Source organism: Leptidea sinapis, chromosome Z, assembly GCF_905404315.1.
Source record: "Leptidea sinapis chromosome Z, ilLepSina1.1, whole genome shotgun sequence".
In the NCBI taxonomy this organism is placed as follows: Eukaryota; Metazoa; Arthropoda; class Insecta; order Lepidoptera; family Pieridae; genus Leptidea; species Leptidea sinapis.
Genome location: NC_066312.1, coordinates 32,157,515 through 32,177,814, shown reverse-complemented (window position 1 = coordinate 32,177,814; position 20,300 = coordinate 32,157,515). Strand labels below are relative to the sequence as shown.

The 20,300-nt window shown below is 33.3% G+C and overlaps 1 protein-coding gene across 1 annotated transcript in view; it reads left to right on the top strand.

Annotated features, from left to right (window-relative positions):
- Window positions 1–20,300, top strand: part of LOC126978999 (nuclear protein localization protein 4 homolog) — a 43,334-nt gene that overhangs the window by 12,557 nt on the left and 10,477 nt on the right. Inside the window, exons 5-8 of the mRNA XM_050828139.1 lie at window positions 1,547–1,762; window positions 3,016–3,208; window positions 4,024–4,157; window positions 8,813–8,973. Of these exons, the coding sequence (XP_050684096.1) occupies window positions 1,547–1,762; window positions 3,016–3,208; window positions 4,024–4,157; window positions 8,813–8,973 (704 nt within the window). The remainder of the gene's footprint in view (window positions 1–1,546; window positions 1,763–3,015; window positions 3,209–4,023; window positions 4,158–8,812; window positions 8,974–20,300) is intronic.

Below are 20,300 nucleotides of genomic sequence, written 5' to 3'. Positions count from 1 at the left end.
GAGACATAAGATGTTAAGTCTCATTTGCCCAGTAATTTCACTAGCTACGGTGCCTTCAGACCGAAACACAGTAATGCTTACACATTACTGTTTCACGGCAGAAATAGGCGGCGTTGTGGTACCCATAATCTAGCCGGCATCCTGCGCAAAGGAGCCTCCCACTTATCACAACTTTTTATTCATGGCTTTTCAATTTGTTTTGTATAGGATTCACCACATTACTATTATATATGTCGGCGCGCAGGTTCACGCGTTCCCTCTTCACCATGTTGTATACTTTACGTTATTTTCAAGAAATAACACGAAATATGAGTCTAACCGGCTTCTTCAATTATGATCATTTCATTAAACTCATTAATAGCACACTATAGGTACGGATGGAAATAGATAAAAAGCGCTGTGAGTTCTGCGTGCGACTCCGCCGAAGGCCAGAACATGTCATGACTGCCACGGCACCAACCTTTATACTAGTACTGTCTAGAGGTGGGCGTTATAAAACACAACACATTATATATAACAATATATTTTTACAACAGTATAACACATTATAAAATTTGCCTCTATACTATTATAATATAATTATATAAATTATTTCCGTACTATTAAAAATCGTTTGAATTTTAATTACAGCGCCATGTATGTACACGAGCGGATAGTGGTGCGTGTCTTTTATTAAAATTTTTGTAAATTTAATGTTATTTAACAGATGGCCCTTTTTCTAATTCGCTTTAGTAAGGCATAAAAAAAATATATATTTTTATGATTTTTAAAGTAAAATGTTTGTAAAAACTATATTATGAATAGTAAATGAAATGGATATGTGTAATATATAATACGTCTTGAGTTATTTTTTTTTATGTAAATAAACAAGTGTTAGTGTAAAAATAAAGGTTTTGTGAATAGTGTAAATATACGTTTAGTTAATAGTTTCTTTAACTCATTAGTCGATAAGTTTGTTCTTTATACAACACAGAAAAAATACCTTCTACCTAGTACCTACTTAGTGTTAAAGTAATTATTCCTCTTCAAATATGTTATATTATAACACTAAATAACTTCAAACCGCAACAACAACTATCAGCGTAAACAATTTCGATTAAAATTTATGACATCTAATATATAATAAAACAGTATTCATTGAAAAATTATAACAGTTTAGCCAACCTCTAGACTACTGTCATCGGTTAAGAAAGTCAGTTTAGACGTCAACAACTAAACTTCACTGTCAAACGATATTACTGAGCACAGATTCACTCAAACACCATTTCTGAAGGCAACAGCTATCGAAGCATTTTAAATAACGATATCTATCGGCTATTGTTACTATTATCTGGCCATCGATAAAACGCTGCCTCGCTGACATAAATATTTCGTATACGGCCCGAACCCGCACCTTTCGGGTTCTGTCCGAATGGTCTGCGTGTCTTACAATCGGTTGGATCAGTTGGCAAGAGCGCTCGGACGGAAACCGAGAAGTGCGGGTTCGAGTCCCGCATCTTCCATGTGTTTTGGTACAAATTTGAATTGGTATGTTTAATTTTTTTAGGGTGTAAGGAGCATCCGCCATGGCCGCGTGGAATCTGCTCGACGTGTCAGCCGGGCGCTGTCACTCTCAACCGTCAGCCGTACCGCCACGTGGACAACGTGCTATTGGAACACGCCGCACCCGTCGATCGCTTCCTGGCATACTGGCGTATCACAGAGCACCAGAGGATCGCCTTCCTTTATGGGAAGTACGAAAGACATCCCGACGTTCCTTTAGGTAAACTTATTGTAAATGAAACATTGTTATTGCTGTAGGCATAACCATGCTACTCAATTATCTTTGGCTAAATCTGCGTCGAGGATTTTTTTGCTGGTCATTCGGACGGTTTGTTTAGTTGGTTTATACCTAGCGCTTTTGCGCTAGGACGTAAACCCGGAGGCGCGGGTTGGAATCCCGAATCATCCATAAATTTTGGTACAAAATACATTTGTGTAACGAACGTATTGTAAACGAGTCAGGGAAAATAAGAATAATATTTTATTACAAATCACTATATTACAGATTTTACAATTATAACTTTTGAATTTCAAATATATACTCTACTTATTTTTTAAAGCAACTTCAACACTGCAGAAAAATTATTAATTCAATCCCGAGCAGGACATTTATATACAGTACGCCATCCCCCTCTACTTTCCTTGCCTCACAAATCACACAAAAGTCAAAGTCAAAGTTTTTATTTGCATAAACATGTTAGATTGATGTTACATAAATATTATAAAGTACATGTTTTACACACATTTATAACGTGCAAATTTTATAAAATACATTTCTAAATCATTAGTAACAATAATATAAATTTAACAAAAGATTATTAGCAGTATTATATAATATATAGTCAAGTTTTTAGTTGAAAATATTCGTCTAATGAATATAAGCAGTTTTTACTAAGGTATATTTTCAAATTAGAGAAATTCCTACTTGACGATACCTCTCTTATTATTTTTGGGATGTGATTATAGATTTTTATGCACATACAAAAACAGTTTCTCTGAAATAATGTAGTTCTACAGCAAGGTACTTGTATTTTGGTGGGGTCCCTGGATGGGAAAAGAGAAGTGAAGAGAAGCTACACTAGCGCCTCCTCTCCGACACCCGCATCTAACTTCAGCGATCTGCCGGTAGTAACACTGAACCTAAAAACTTTCCAAAATCGTTATGATCATCGCATAATCCGCTCACATCATTCTGATATAGCTCTGGAAATAATCGAATCGTAGTAGCGAATCGAATACGAGCTCTTAAATAGTTTTTCAGAACATCATACGGTTATGGTTTATCTTATTCAAACTGAGAATTGAACAGGACATACCAAAGATTTACGAACCATACGTTACCCAAACGGTTGGCTCAGGTGGAAGGAAGAGCGCTCGAACGCAACCCGAGAGGTCGCGGGTTCGAGTCCCGTTCATAAATTTTGGTTGCCAATGTAGCATTTCGTTTTTGGTTAATTATTTACAATTTGTCAGGTATCCGAGCCCGTGTGGCAGCTCTGTACGAGCCCCCGCAGCAATGTACTCGGGACAGTATCGTGCTAGCCGAGGACGAGAAGGGGCCAATACTGAACGAGATAGCGGCAAGACTGGGGCTAACTTGCGTGGGGTGGATGTTCACAGATCTGTTACCTCTAGACCTTGCTGCCGGCACAGTGAAGAAGGTCAGGTACGTGCAGTGACGTACTATAGACAATTAGACTCCAAAACGCCTATTAAAAGGTCGTCAAAAATGATGTGTCCTGCCAATATTGTGAAAGTAAGTTTATTCCAGTTTTATTTTACGTGCAAGAAAGTTGATAATTGCACTGTGGGGAATACAACACAAGATGATACAAGTGGGAGGCTCTTTTGCACAGGATGCCGGCTAGATTATGGGTACCATAACGGCGGCTATTTCTGCCGTGAAACAGTAATGTGTAAGTATTACTGTGAAGGGCGCCGTAGCTAGTGAAATTATTGGGCAAATGAGACTTATCATCTTATGTCTCAAGGGGACGAGCGCAATTGTAGTGCCGCTCAGAATTTTCGGGCTTTTCAAGAATCCTCAGTGTTGCATTGTAAAGGGCAGGGCGTATTAATTACCATCAGTTGAACGTCCTGCTCGTCTCACCCTGTATTTTCAAACTAGGCGACGTTACGACACAACGCTAAGGCTAGCTTCATCATATTAGCTGTTATAGTTTAAGTTTAAGTCAAATTAATGGTAACATGGTAACTGACTCTAACATAGACTGCGGAATTTGTTGCACCATCGCATTCCTTGCCATAGTTAATGTTAAAAAGTGAAGTGATATCAAGTCAATATCGAATAAAACATCTTAACAAAAAACTTATTTTGTGCCTAACCGGTACTTTAACATGTTTGTTATTGCTAGAGTTAGTTGGTGCCACCAAGCCTAAGTGATTGTACCGTTCAAGGATTACTGGATCCTCATCAGTTAGTTGTTCTGAATTGCAAATAACATCAATGTGTTTTACCAGGGGCATGGACACACACTTCCTCTCCGCGCAGGAGTGCATCATGGCTGCCCACTACCAGAACAAACATCCCAACGCCTGCAGGCACGCGTCTTCGGGCTATTTCGGCTCCAAATTCGTGACTGTATGTGTGACAGGTGAGTACTACTGAAGTTTTATTTCTTTTGGCGTAAGTAAGGCGCGAGTTGAGGAATGCGATAGTGCTGTAATCTAATGATAATAATTATTGATGACCATAATCATGACTGTGTCGATAAATTTAAACAATGCTCTAAGTTTACCATTTAACCAAATAATTAAATTTTGTTCTGTCTGTCTACAACACACATGTCTAAAACATTAGTCTCGCAATTTCTCGTGCTTAACGACGAATAAAAATTAGATTCTTTTTGGAGCGGACCCTGTTGGACTCGGAGAGTCATTATTAAAAACAGATAACACGGAACAGATAACAATCGCACCCATATTTACGTGATAACAAGGTAAGCGTACGATTACTGACAAGGACGTCACAGCACTACACTGCAGGCTCGCGAGGCGAGACGTGCGGAAAGCGGGGGGGAGATGCTCCCTCTCTTAGCCTCAGGCCCCAACTGTATTCAACTCGCGCGGTGTGTTGGAAGAGAGTTGTTTAAGAAAGTATATTTATTCAAACTCGTTTGTAATATTTTTGTTTATCTGCCGTTTAGTTTAGCAATTGGATCCATGAAAAAATTAAAGGCTTTTGCGATTTGTGTCACTATGCGACTACATAATATTAAGCTTAGCATAAGTACATTTTAGGCGCAGTGCGATTTAGTTCAGTTGTCGCTCAAGTTTTCCTTTTAATTGTTCTTATTTTAACATTATACTTGAGAGCTCGAATCGACACACGCATACATACACACGATTTACAGAGCCGCTAAGCAATCTTGGGAAGACAAAACTATTGAGTACCACGCCGTACGCCGCCGGGACTGGTCGCAGTCCGTCTTAAATTATCTTTTTATATGTAGCAACCCTAGCGCTCAGCCCAGACGTAGGTATAAATTTGAAGGAGACCGCTGAGTTATGCTACTGTTCTATTACTGTATTGTGGTAGGTGTCAGTGCCTACGCTAGCGCGCGGCTACTAGATTACTCACAGGGCGTTACGAAATGCTATTATTAAAAATTGTTTTATGTATTTTTTTTTATGATTACGGTTAAGTAGCTCTAACACAACACACGTGTGTTCATTTTAATGCTGCCATTATAACTTCACACTGCATATATATTTTTTTCTAATGTAGCTTATAAAAGCGTTTGCCCTTTATTATGTATCTATGTGTTATAAGGTCGATTAGACGATATTATCTGAGACATATCGCATCTATGTTTAATATCTATATTCTACTATCTATGTTTAATAGAGCGGCAATGAGTTTGTTTCTAACGTTCGTTTCAAACTATCTAGTTTCATATATATTTTTAAAGTCGCTTATAAAATGCTCGTATGATACCTTTATTTATTTACAGTGTGTGTGGATTGAAGCATCTACTGTACTCGAAAACTTGTGTTTTTATTCATTTTCATTCTTTATTCATTCATTTTTTATTCATTCTCGTGTATTGCATTGAGTATTTGTCGTTTAAGTAGTTTTGTTGCATCACTTTACATATATCGTAATTAAAACAATTCGTAAAACGATGAATCTATACATGTTGATTTAAAAATATGGCAATAACTTTCTTGCCACAACTTCTCATTAAATCTCAACCTTTTCCGAAGTAGTAATAATAATAAGCTGTGGAATGAGCTTCCTTTTGCGGTGTTTCCGGGACGATACGACATGGGTACCTTCAAAAAAATCGCGTAAACCTTCCTTAAAGGCAGGCAATGCTCCTATGATTCCAGTGTTAATATATGAAAGTGCTGGAGTGTAAATAAACGAAATAAATGAAAAATCGTGGAAGGCAACCCCTTTTTTGAATAAACCTAATATACGAAACAAACTGCGAAACAGCGCCATCTATTAGAATAGAAGCACACTACGTTCGACTTACGAACAATACCAATACGTAACACTACAATCCAGTTCTACTAGAGGGCGCATGCAGTACCAAAACAAAATAGACACTATGGAGGAAATTATGAAAGCCTTACAAAATAAAAGTGGCGAATCAGAGCAAGTAACACTTAACATAACCAACAAATTAAAAGAGAAATTCACCATATTGGAAGAAAAACATCAAACCTTGAAAGAAAATGTTGAACAACAAGAAAAAAGAATTCAATTTATGGAAAAACAAATAAGACAAAGAAACATAATTTTCTTCGGTATTGAAGAGAGTGAGATATGATATCATAACTTGGAGAACAATATATTGCAATTCATAAGTGAAAATTTGTTCTTAAAATTGAATTGTAGAGATATTCAAGAAATAAAGAGAGTGGGGAAAAAAGGTGATAAGCCGCGACCAATAATTTTAACCTATTTCTACCCTTGGTTCAAAGATCAGCATTCTTAAGCAAAAAATTATTAAAAGACACCCAATATTACTTGGACGAAGATTACCCTAAATACATATTAGAAAAAAGGAAAGAACTACAGGAAGAAGCAAATAGAGAGATCGAGAAAGGAAATAAAGCTACGATAAAATACGATAAACTTGTTATATTAAAACTAAACAACAAAAGAACACTGATGACTTCACCAGAGTCAGATACCAATTCTCAAGCACTAGTTGGTAATAGTACAACTACACGCATCAAGAAAAACAAAATAAAACAATTAAAACGCACCGAGATCAAACAGTGTCTCAGAAGGAGTTCTAAAACCAAGCATTCTAAGCTACTTAGTAAACAACAACGTCAAAACACCACGTAACCAAACCAAGGACAATACAACCAATAACTTACATTCATAGCAACCAACTCTCCCCCCTCCCCTCCATCCCCCACCCCCCTCCGTCCCTCAACAATGCAACATTCGATCAATTCATCAACTAAACAACGAAAACCATCTTCCAATCCGGCTGGTCACCGTTGGAGATCAAGACCAAAACCCTCTAAAGAAGACATCTCCAAATAACAAAGGCCGGCAACGCTCTGTAATTCCTCTGGTGTTGCAAGAGAATGTGTGCGGCGGTGATCACTTAACACCAGGCGACCCATACACTCGTTTGTCCTCCTATTCTAAAAAAAAAAACAACATCTTCAATAACAAGAAATGAATCAGAAACCCAAGAAATACATAACTTAACTAAAAAGAAGAAAGATCAGCTCTACATAGTAACTTGCAATGTAAGAAATTTGTATATACCTGCTGGTCGCACATAGCTCAAGAGACACTTTGGTATTCTTTAGAGGAGGCCTTCACCTTCACTTGAAGAGGGGTTCATGCAAACAAACTTATATATTAGTATCCAGACGTAAACAAATACGTGTAAATAACATCACAAACTTTCTTTTATTTATATATTTTGTTATGTAACTATGTATGTATCTTACTTTTTGCATGAAATAAAAGGCTTATTATTTTATTATTATTATCTCTCAAGTTGGACTAAATTGCAGTCCATGAAGTAATCCCCATTAAAATCCGTTCAATAGTTTAAGAGTCCATCGCGGACAAACAACGTGACACGTAATTTATATATATTAAGATATAAGAGATTTCCACGTATATAGTCACTCATCACGATATCTCTGGAAACATTACACCTAAAGACTTGAAATTTGGTAGGAATATTCTTTTCACCGAGTAGAGGTCAGCTAAGAACGGATTTTACGAAATTCCACCCGCAAGAGTTTTTTTTATTATGAACAGAACAACGTCTGTCGGGTCAGCTAGTATATAATAAAAACATAATATATTCAACTAACTAATCATTAAGTTCTTTTAAAAGTTATAAGAAATGACACCTATCCTAACTCATTGAATAAAATCATTAAACCTGATATTGAAGTTGTTAGTAAAAATTAGTAGCTTCTTATATAGAAATATTTGCATAAACCATAAAAACTTCTATGAATTTATTTTCGTACAACACTTCGTGGTTGGTTTTTTCTTTTTAATGGACATTGTTTTGACAGTTGGGAAAGAGAACGCACGAGTTCGGAAAAGGTAAAGAAAAAGCTCGACTATGTAATAGCCCACGTCCCCAACGCTATACGTCCCTGCAATACGCCACTTTTTGAGCAATTGTATTAAAAAAGTCATTTTGATTTAATTTGATTGTGACCCGGAAACAAACAGCCGTATTCATAATTTCAATGTTTGTACCGGGATTAAAATCCAGTACCTCTAAGTTTAGTGCGCGGGGTGCTAACCACTCTGTAATAGGTCGTCAACTTTCATATTTACATTGTTAATGACATCTTGTTTGTAATTGTGCTTGCCAGAATGGGTCTCAGTAAATCAAACCTGTACAGAGTTCAGATTCTGCTGTGAAGCCACTGATGGCCCTGTGATTACCCGGGGCATTAAAATATTAAGGAAGTCCCAGGGCCAAGGTTGCTGTAAGAGGCGACTCCGAGTATTTACCAGTGGGAGGCTTCTCTGCACAGGATGTTGAAGCAGCAATGTGTATAAGCATTATTGTGTTTCGGTCTGAAGGGCGCTTTACCTAGTGAAATTACTGGGCAAATATATGGCATTTACCATCAGCTGAAAGTCCTGCTCGTCTCGTCCCTTATTGTCATAAAAAAATGCTAATAGCCTCGACTTTCATACTTCATTCTTAGGTATAGGGAGTTGTAGGGCAGGATCTTAGGATTTAAGTGTAATTCGAACCCCAAATCAATAAAACAATTATTTTTGTATGTACAGGTGATAGCAATAACCAGATCCACTTGGAGGGGTACCAGGTGTCGGGGCAGTGCGCGGCGCTGGTGAGGGACGACATCCTGGTACCGACCCGGGACGCGCCTGATCTGGGCTACATCCGCGATTGCACGACCTCGCAGTACGTGCCCGACGTCTACTATAAGGTACGTGGTACACTGACATATACTACAGGTAAATTACTCTCGAGACGTTTTTGCATTTGTGTGTGTGTGTGTGTGATTACGGGTACGGTCAGCAAATAAATAAATAAACCAATACTTGTACATTATTAAATTTTTTATAGCCAGGTATTTCATGTGAAACTTATAATATTAAAATAGTGAATATTAATATGAAACATAACTTTAAATTTTGAATTTCTTCAATTCCAGACATTTCGCACTCATCCCCATTTTCACTTTCATCTGATGAATCATTTGTGTTAACTGTATTTTTTTGTAATATTTTAACTAAAGTCTCATCCGTGCCTTGAAATTTCTAATAACGTTACAACAATAACACCGAACAATAAATATTATAAACCACAAATAAAATCAATTTATTCATTTTAATCAAATTAGAATAGACCTTACAACAATTAGTAATGTTAATAAATATAATTATTATTCATTTAGCTTTCACCATTCAGGTGTTTGCTTGTTAATATATTATTTTCTTCTTCAACATGTAACGGAACCTCTTTTTTCTGATTGTACAAGGAAATTCAAATTTCCAGTTTAGAATTCCTTTAAATACCTATACAAATGCAAAACCGTCTCGAAAGTTATTTTAAAACCTGTACTTCTTGTTAATGATAAGATGTGATGATATGAGCTACCTTATCATTGCCTGATCGTAATTTACACGCACTGCCTATTATCATTGAAATGCCCCTCAAGATTTTTAATGTTTTCTAAGTTATTAGATGTAAGTCCTACAAAATAGTATTATTGAAACCAAATGAAAAAATTGTAATTTAAGTTCTGTGGATTTTGTGATGTTTTAAATAAATAAATAAGTTATAGTTCGTTAGGGAAAAATTATCAGAGTAATTTTTTAAGATACGTGCGCGAACCGACACCCAAGTCAACTAGACCATTTGTATCATACTTCAGCTACCAAGCCTCTTGTAACTCATATATCCTACTGAACTTCTATTGTTAAAGGTGTAAAGTAAAAAAAAATCATTTCGTTCTAATTGTATAAAAATAATTTAATGATATTTAAATAAACGTTATTTAACTAAATTATGTGGTATAATAATATTTTCAATGGTTGTATTTAATACCTTCTTTGTTACAATATTGTCCTTTTTACATTAGGACGAGAAATATTTTTTCAAGGATTTTTTTGTCATAATGTCAACATGAGGTACAAACATTAACTTGTTATGCCCACGTCTTGCTGAAGTTCAATTGTAAGTGTTATATTGGGCGATGCATATGCTTTTCCAGCAAGTGTTACAAAATGTAAAAGAATTGTTAAATAAGTTTGTGTGGTAAAGGTTAATATAACATAAATCATTTTCTTAATGTACTTGGTACTTTACTGTACTTATGGTATATTCTTTGATACTTGTACTGGAGCGAACGCCCTCAGGTTATTTAATTGTACGATATTAAATAATATATGGTAACGAGATAAATTTAAATGCTACACAAGAGAAGTGTAACTTCTTGCGTGTGCAGATAAGTACACGGAAGCTTTTTTTTTTAAATATCATATGCTGTTTCATGAGGCGACATACAGCAGATTTGGCGTAGCTATGCGATGTAGGGAAGAGTAAGATCGTCTGTCCAGAATAGTTACGCATGCTTTTATTTCCCCGAATCCTAGTCTTTTCTAAATTCCCATGGCTGGGTGTACCAATACACAACCCTTTAGAAGCTACAGCGAATTTTAAAATGAGGATGGCCTAGATATATTTTTTACTAGCTGACCCGGCAATCGTTTTTTCATATAAATTGTATTGATCTTTTCCTTGCTAGTTGATAAGAGATGGCGCTAGTTGTATTCATTAGTAACAATCACACTTCTTTTATATTTTGTATAATTCATACTATAGTTTTATAAATTATAGCCTATTTGTTATTCTGGTGTGTAAGCTATATTATTGTAAAGTTTCATTAAAATCTATTCAGTAGATTTTGCGTTAAAGAAGTTCAAACATACATCCAGACATACAAACTTTCACATTTATAATATTAGTAGGATGTAATGACAAAAAGTTCGTCCGGAATAAATAACTATAGTTAATTTTAAGCGTAATATTAGACGGTAGGTGCAAACGTTAAGTCTAATATTAAATATGTGTGTTGAATGTGTGTATTCGTTTCCGAGTCATGAATGTTAAAATGTATGTTATTTAATAATATTCAATAAATTCAACAACATTGAGGGATGGTGTCGGGTCATGTAAGCAATGTTATTCAAATATAAACAACAAACCTTGCTTTGTCTTGTGCGATGTTGGAGGTTCGAGTATTGAAATGATTATAGCCTGACTGCGATTGTATGCTCCTTTATTATGCTATGCAACTACTTATTATTATGTTATTAAAAAAACCAGTTTGTTAAAAAAACGCATTGCACATTTCCTTCCTATATGTAAAAGAAAAAAAAAATCTCATAATCGAATTCAAATAGATAGATATTTAAATAGAAATCTGTGTTATGTGTCAATATTGAAATATTCACATTTGTTTTCCTTTATATTTCAAATTAATGGCATTTCTCATTTACGTTTTATTCACTATAAAAGTTACATACATTTTTTTGGTACATATTAAACTTTCTATACAATTTCTTTAAATCTTCAATCATAATATTATACTGAAACCCTCATGGTCATAAATTATAAATTCTTGACAATCTCCATTTTCATGTATATTTTAGTATATTATGTCATTACCACATATCTCTAAACATTTCTTTACATTTGACCACACTTTTATTCCTACTCTGCTAGTAATATATATTATTTATCACTTCAATCATATTTATATTATCGGTACATTATACACATCGCATATCACCTACTTGGTACTCATAATACTATATCGTATTCCCCCGGCGCCGGCATACTCTCATTTTTATTTAATTATCCACTTTGGTACATCATAATAATATTTATTTATAGTCGACTTCATACTTCATAATATATATGGACAACTTCGTGCCATTTGATTTACACAACCTATTCTTTTTTCTTTGGGCTCATAGTTTAAGCCTCTGTTGGACTCCAACTTATCTCACGGAGGAATACTCGTTCGCTCCATTATCGAATGGAAGGATTTGACTCTCCATGTACCATTTTTATATAGGGTCATGATTTAAGACAATTTCAGTCTCCGACACAATCCAAAGGGGAATCTCGTTCACTCCTCGATATAACTGAAGGACCTGATCCCTATAGTACCACTCTCCTAATGTGTACGGTAATATCGAGCATAATTACTTTAGGAATACATTCCTATACTTTCTATATACAGGTTGTCCCAAAGTTATGGGACATGAAGGGAAAGTACCTTAAATATCGAAGATAGGCTATTTTACTGAAAGAAGACTTTATGATATTTTTAACAGTTACTACTTCTGCATTCAAAGATTTTCTAAAAATGACTTGCCTCGTCTGGGAATCGAACCGACTGAAATGTAAAAAAAACACCCCTACTTTTATGATGCCAATCGAAAAAATGGCCAAAAACTAATAACTCTTCTTAAGTATAAACTTTCGATTGGCATCATAAGAGTAGGGTGCTTTTTTTTTATATTTAAGTCGGTTTGATACCCAGACGAGGCAAGTAATTTTTAGAAAATCTTTGAATGAAGAATTACTAACTTTTAAAAATAAAATAAAGTCTTCTTTCAATAAAATAGCCTATCTTCAATATTTAAGGTACTTTCCCTTCATGTCCCATAACTTTGGGACACCCTGTATAACTATCATTCCCAAAATGAATATAGGGTAAATAATAGCTTCATCGCTCTTGGGTGATCAGTCCAATCGCATGTGAATCATTAAAAACCATATAATCTCCTATCATAAAATAAACTTTACGTCATATCAAATCCTACATTATATATTACAAACCTATACTTATACTCCAATGCTGTACCTAATTGTTATCTAACCGTAACTCTTAAACTGAATGTAGAAGATAAAGAAAAATAATACGAATATTTTTACTTTAAACGTTACTGTTAAGCCACTAGATCGAATCGAATAGATCACTACAATCAATAGAATTAGTCCAAATAAAGTGAATTAATGTATATATAGTAATATATATTTAATACTTATGTGAATAACTGGAAACTAAGTTCTTCCGCTAAAATAAAAACTGAACATTTAAAATTAGTTTATCGATTACTTATTCGTGAAATAATAATAAAGAGTGTAGAAACAAATTGTAAGCTTTATATCGTATGGATATCTAATATAAGTATCAAATTCTCGTGTCCCGGTGCGTGTTACCAAACTCCTCCGAAACGGGTGAATCGATATGTATGAAATTTTGTGTGCATATCGGGTAGGTCTGAGAATCGGTTGCATCTATTTGTTATACCCCACAAAATTTAATTACTTCATATGCAATACAACGTTTGCTGGGTCAGCTAGTATGTTTTATATTATTAAATTGGAAAACTCGGTTTCTATTATCTGTAAAACATGTTTACTTTTTCTGCATAAACACCACACGTATTGCTAGGCCAGCTAATTAAGTATGACATCATGACGTTGAATGCCATTAAGTGATTAATTATTTTTTATTTGATTTAACTAATTAAATTTTTACCTAATAACTTTATAATATAGATTTATTTTTGAACAGCAATGATATTTATATTTTATGTATAACTGAACATTGGCTAAGAGATTATGAGCAAATGTTTAATTTTAGCAATCACAGAGTTGGAAGCTCGTTTAGTAGAACCAACTTTATTCATGGTGGTTCCTTGATTATAGTCAACAAACAATTTCAGTGCAAAAATCGTAAAGATATCGAAGCATTATCTTTTGAGCGTGTAGTGGAAATATCTGCAATAGAGATAAAAAAGAATTGTATGTGTATACAGACCGCCGCTGGCAAATTTTGAAATATTTGAAAAAACTATGGAAGATGTGTTATCGAAACTATCTCAATCGAAAAAGAAATTCGTTGTATGTGGCGACTTTAATGTTAATATTATAAATAACTGCTGCTTAAGTATGCGATTGCTGATCTGTTCAAATCATTTAATCTCTCTCATTTGTTTGCGGAGCCTACTAGAATATCTGCGACTACAGTGTATTGATAATATATTCATTGACATTATTCCAATAAACAAATATATTATTAGTAAATTAGACTGGGACCATTTTGGTCAACTAATAAAAATTAAAGACATCAGATCTATTCTGAAAAAACAAGTTAAATGTACTCCTGTAACAAATTATCGTTTAAATCAATTGAAAAATTGCCTCAGTTCTAATTCTCTATTCCTACCTCAACTTAACTTAGATGCCAATGCAATGTCATATTTTTTGAATCATTTACTAAACTGTTTAACTCTATTTTCATTTCAAAATCATTTATTCCAAAAAATACTCTATCTTTTAATGACTGGGCTTCCGTCAATTTACACAAACGTAGACAAACATTATATAACTTATATGAAGAGAGGCGATTTAATACAAGTGCAAAATTTAAAAATTATGTAAGGTTATATTCTAAAGAATTCAAGAACGATTGTAAATTAGCTAAGTCTCACAACATAAGTTTAAAGATTAAATATAGCAATGACAAAATAAAAACAACTTGGAAAATTATAAGTGAGGAGATCGGTGAAACTAATAAGAGAAATATTGAATTCAAATTAAAGATTGGTAACAGAAACATAAAAACAGATTCTGAAATTGCAGATACATTTGAAGTTTTTTACTGATGTACCGGTATCTACGACAAAATATCTAAATTCCTCACCTATATCTGCAATGAAACTGCTACAGAAAAACGTATCTTTATGTAATACAAACTTTAAATTTAAGCATGTTGATCGCATAGAGATTATTAAAACGGTTAGACTAATCAGCATCAAGAAAACTAAAGATCTCTGGGGAATCTCTGTTAACGTAGTGAAATCTGTAATAGAAATTGTAGCCACAGACTTAGCTTTTATTTTCAATAAGTGTGTAGATTGCGGTATATTTCCAAACCTAATGAAACAGCAAGATCACTCCTCTATTTAAATCATAGGAGATAAAGATGACCCCACCAATTTTAGACCCATATCAGTACTACCAACCTTTAGCAAGATTTTCGTAAAAATTATGTTAACGCAATTAATTAACCATTTTTACAATATTAACCTCATGCATAATAAACAATATGGTTTTACTCAATGCTAGTATCGAGTTAACAAGAAATATTTTGGATGCTTGGGAGGATTCATGTGATGCGTTAGGAGTGTTTTGTGATCTATCCAAGGCATTCGACTGCGTCCGTCACCTTACTTCAAAAATTTCACCACTATGGGGTTAGAGATGTTTCACTAGATTTAATAAAATCGTACTTGCGTATTAAGAATCAAAGAGATTAATGGAAAAAGATCAACTGGCTCTATCATATCGATGGGTGTACCGCAGGGCTCAATCTTGGGTCCTTTTTTGTTCCTGGTTTACGTCAATGATTTACCATAGCTTATTCAAAATAAACATGATATTATACTGTTTGCGGACGATACATCTTTGTTATTTTAAATAAAACGCCAGCAAAAAAGTTCTGTCAGGTTGACGACGACATTGCTGAAGTAGTAAATTGGTTTAATGTTAATAACTTACTTTTAAACGAAAGGAAAACAAAATGTGTTTGGTTCCAAATATAAAGCACCAACCAACACTTATAAAAATTAATAATGACAAACTTGATATAGTAGAAACGAAAAAATTCCTAGGCATTACGTTAGACTTTAAGCTACAATGGGGTGCTCATATAAAAAACTTATGTAATCGACTTAGCTCTGCAGTATATGCGATAAAAAAAAATTAGGCAGCTGACAGATGTTGAAACGGCTAGACATGTATATTTATGTTTCAGCTACTTTCATAGTGTCATGTCTTACGGAATTATATTGTGGGGTAGGGCTGCAGATATTGAAAACGTATTTGTGCTGCAGAAAAGAGCAATTCGAGCAGTCTATAAAATACGTTCAAGGGATTCATTGAGAGAAAAGTTTAGTGAAATAAATATTATGACAGTACACTGCCAGTACGATACGAGAACCTCCTATACGCTCATAAAAATATTATACGCTCATAAAAATATTAGCCAATTTAAAAAGAATAGAAACAAACATAAACTCGCAATTCCATCTACTAGGCTCCGTAAAATTGCTAAATCTAGAAACAAACATAAACTCGCAATTCCATCTACTAGGCTCCATAAAATTGCTAAATCTTTTAAAGTGGATTGTATTATATTTTATAATAAACTCGTAAATGAAATTGAATAATTACCTATTAAAAAATTTAAATGTGTCGTAAAAAATAAATTAACATCTAAGGCCTATTATAATGTGAAAGATTATTTGAATGATAAAGATAGTTGGAATTAATGTTCTGAATTTTGTTAATGAATATTGTTATACTCATTTGAATGCTATTGTAACTTTTCTACTACTTCATCCTGACTTGCACTAAATAACTTATAAAGTTTTACAGTGAATAAAGATTTTTTTACTTTAACTTTGACTTTATAATAATAATAAAAACTTATTTCGTTAAGGACCATCTAAGAAAATTGAAAAAATATAACACAGTTGTACTCACACTAAAATTGAAAAAATAGAATAAACTTATCTCGTCACGAAATAGTCGTAAGTATATTATGTGCAAGATTAAATTAACCTTTTACAAACCTGGGTTTCTTGTATACTTAGAACTGTAAATATAAAAAAAAAAACAATGTTAATAAATACTAAAATACAGAAAATCTTCAAATTTAAATTACTATTCTCCCTTTGTGCAATCAACTGTATAAATCAGATATTGACTATAGATTTTTTTGAACAAAATAATGTTATCAATATAGTTTAAAATGAATTTTTACCTTTTTACTCAATTCTTTACAAATTTTAACTTATAAAATAATCGTCAGTACAATATCATTCAATCTTTTTTAGCAGTTTATATTATCTATACTTAAAAGCAGTTTAGTTAGCTAAATGCTGAGATAAAAAAATTATAAAAATAGTTAAGTTTATAGAGCTTAATATTAAACTTATATTACTCATTAAATAAATTCCTCAAAATATATTTATCCAAAAGATTATTTATTATCCTTTATATATTACATTTTCATTTCTTTTTTTGTCCTCATAATGATACTGTCAATTACATTCTGAAGAGTAAAAAAATTATCAAAACGTTAATTAATTATGCAAATTATGATACTTCAGCATTAAAGTTTTAAATGTTCACGTATGAAAAAAAAATCCAAAACAACTATGTACAATAAATTAAACCGGAAATATCCTTGGAAAAATTTCGTTGTTTCCTGTTCTTCCTTTCAAACTAATTGTATCAACCTCTGCATTTTGACTGGATCAGCTCCCTGCTGCATCCACTTCCGACACCTGCATCTCCCGGCACCCTACTAGGCACCATCACCACATCAAAGGCATCATTATCCTTAGCTTATACATTTTATACATTCTTATACTATATTGTAACTAATTCTCACACTTAGTGTAATTAAAAAATTCGTGTAAATCGTAGAAGCATTTTGAAACTAAAAAAAATTCAGATGTCTTTTAAATATCTTCTCTTTATTTTTAATATCGTTTGGGATGTGATTATAAATTTTTTATAGCCATGTGGTAAGGGCTCGATGACACTAATGACATACTTGTTTGGGTAATTTTTAATTTGTTATTTTAAATGTATATTTTATATAATTTTTAATAAAATATGGTCTATATGAATCTATCTGCTGAATATTATATACTATGTATTACATACATTTTTTCTGTTGAATAAATATATTTTTTATTTCACTACAGTTTCCCCATATTAATATTCCATATGATAATCTAGAATGTGCATGTGCATAATAAGCAGCAAGGGCAGAACTCTGTTACGCGTTATAGTTGGTAAAGAGCATAAGTAAAAGAAGACATTTTGCTTTTTAATTTCTGTAGATATGGCTTCCATTATTCCATACGGTAGTGTAGCTGTGTCAACTGTTTCAAGTTGTGAATTTATGTGAGAATAAGATATATTTAAGGGGGATTTTTGATAAGGTTTAAAAGGTATAATTTTAGTTTTATTATTAGTAAGTTCAAGATTATTATTATTTAGCCAACAAAAGATTTTTGTCCATTGTAATATTTAATTTGTCTTCTAGTTTTAAATTAGAGCTTGAGATCAAAATAGAAATATCATCAGCAAAAAGAGTACAATCATTGTCTATTAAGTTAGGAAGATCATTTATGTATATGAGAAACAATATACAACCCAACACACTGCCCTGTGGAATCGATCCTGATAAGTGAGCCTTTTAACACACCTCACTTTTATTTCATTTTTTATTTTGAACTTTTCTATATTTTATATTACTTTTATTTTGATTTGAAATGAAGTATATTGTGAAGAATTTAGGTAATTTAAACTTTATTTATTTGCTTATTATACATATTGTATTAATATCTATTTTTATATACAGCATATATGGTAGGGTCGCCATGCGATGTTGGAGGTTTGAGTATTGAAATGATTATAGTCTGACTGCGATTGAATGCTCCTTTATTATGCAATGCAACTACTTATATAGGTACTAGATGGAGCGATGAGTGTGTGCATAGGTATAGGTGTATAAAGGTGATACACACACTTCACTTGAAACTATCAATAAAACAGCGGCCAATTGCTAGTCGAACTCGTCCATGAAGGGTTCCGTAGCAGCAAGTAACATAATATAAAAGTTATATGTTTAGACCTATCCATAGATCCCCCAAACCCATACGGGGTTTGATGAAAAAACATTTTTGATTTGCAGTTCTAAGTATAGGGAAGGATTTTTTTTTCTATTTTTGCGTACATCTACTTACCAACTTTCAACAGTATATTTCTTATAGTTTTGGAAAAAAGTAGCTGTGACAGACATGGACAAGCAGACAGGAATGACGAATCTATAAGGATTGTGTTTTTTGTCATTTGGCTACGGAACCCTAAAAAGGAGAAACTTTCTAAAACTATAGAAGTCAAGAGATATAAACCAACATTAATTCTTAGATAATCTATATGTCTAGACAAACGATGAAAACAGGCCAGGTTTAGTAGAACGTAGTAATTTATCTCTATCTGTAGAAATCTGTAGATAGTATATTGGGAACGGCCGTTAGACGTATTATGATCTAAGCATTTATAATTCACTTGATTGCAATGCGACTAAATTACTTGGCAGATAAAATTAATAGATATAATAACAGAGTATAACAAAGAGAGATCAAGAAGAAAGAGGAGACCAATATCTGATACCTGAAACTTCCTTTTGCACATTTATGCATCTCTTAACGACTGCCGAAGAACTATTTATGCATAAAATTAATTTTAAATACAATTGTTAAACATAGCGTACTTTCAGAGGCTATAGTTATGATTTCAACATTAACTCTTTCCCATAGGACAAACTGACAACCTGTATAGCCGAGTGGTTAGCTATCCTACCTACTAAGAGGTCCCGGGTTCGAATCCCGGTAGGTGCAAGCATTTATATGATGAATATGGATTTTTGTTTCCGAGTCATTGATGTTTTAATGTATTTATGTATGTTTATATGAATTTATGTATGTTTAAGTAAGTATATTGTATTAAATATATCATTTTCTTGTAACCCATAACACAGGCAAGATAATTTGTGTAAATAGTTTGTCAATATTATTATTAATATAGGCATCTTTATATGATGCGGTTTTGACTTTCTTTTACGAGCTCGATCATCACTTGCAGTTTAGTTTTAAATTTATAGGACAATTTAAAAAGTTTAGCAAGGAGGTTTCATTAATAGAATAATAGGCTTCGCATTGAATTCTCGAAGTTCCTTTAAATGTTGTTGAAAAAAAATCCAGTTGAAAATCTTTAATTTGTTTTTTACTATTTCCCACAACGTACTCAACGCACTCGTGACATTAAAAACCATCCCCTTCGTCTCAGGATTGTTAATGACAGCTCGTTTGCAGTCACCAACTTCTCACATCCTTGGATCACAATGTTCCATTAATAACCAACCAATATACTGGAAAAATATCAACTTAATATGGAAAAGAGTAAGCTTAAAAGGGCAGAACGACAATTTAAACCTCTATAACTAAAATGGAAGTTGGCTTGTCGCTTAATTCGAAGTGAAGAGGTGAAGGGACCAATTATGTAATGCTGTGTTATCCTAGGGACTAGAAAGGCCAAAAAAAAGATACGAAGAACAATTCGTAGATGGAACGATGATATTAAATT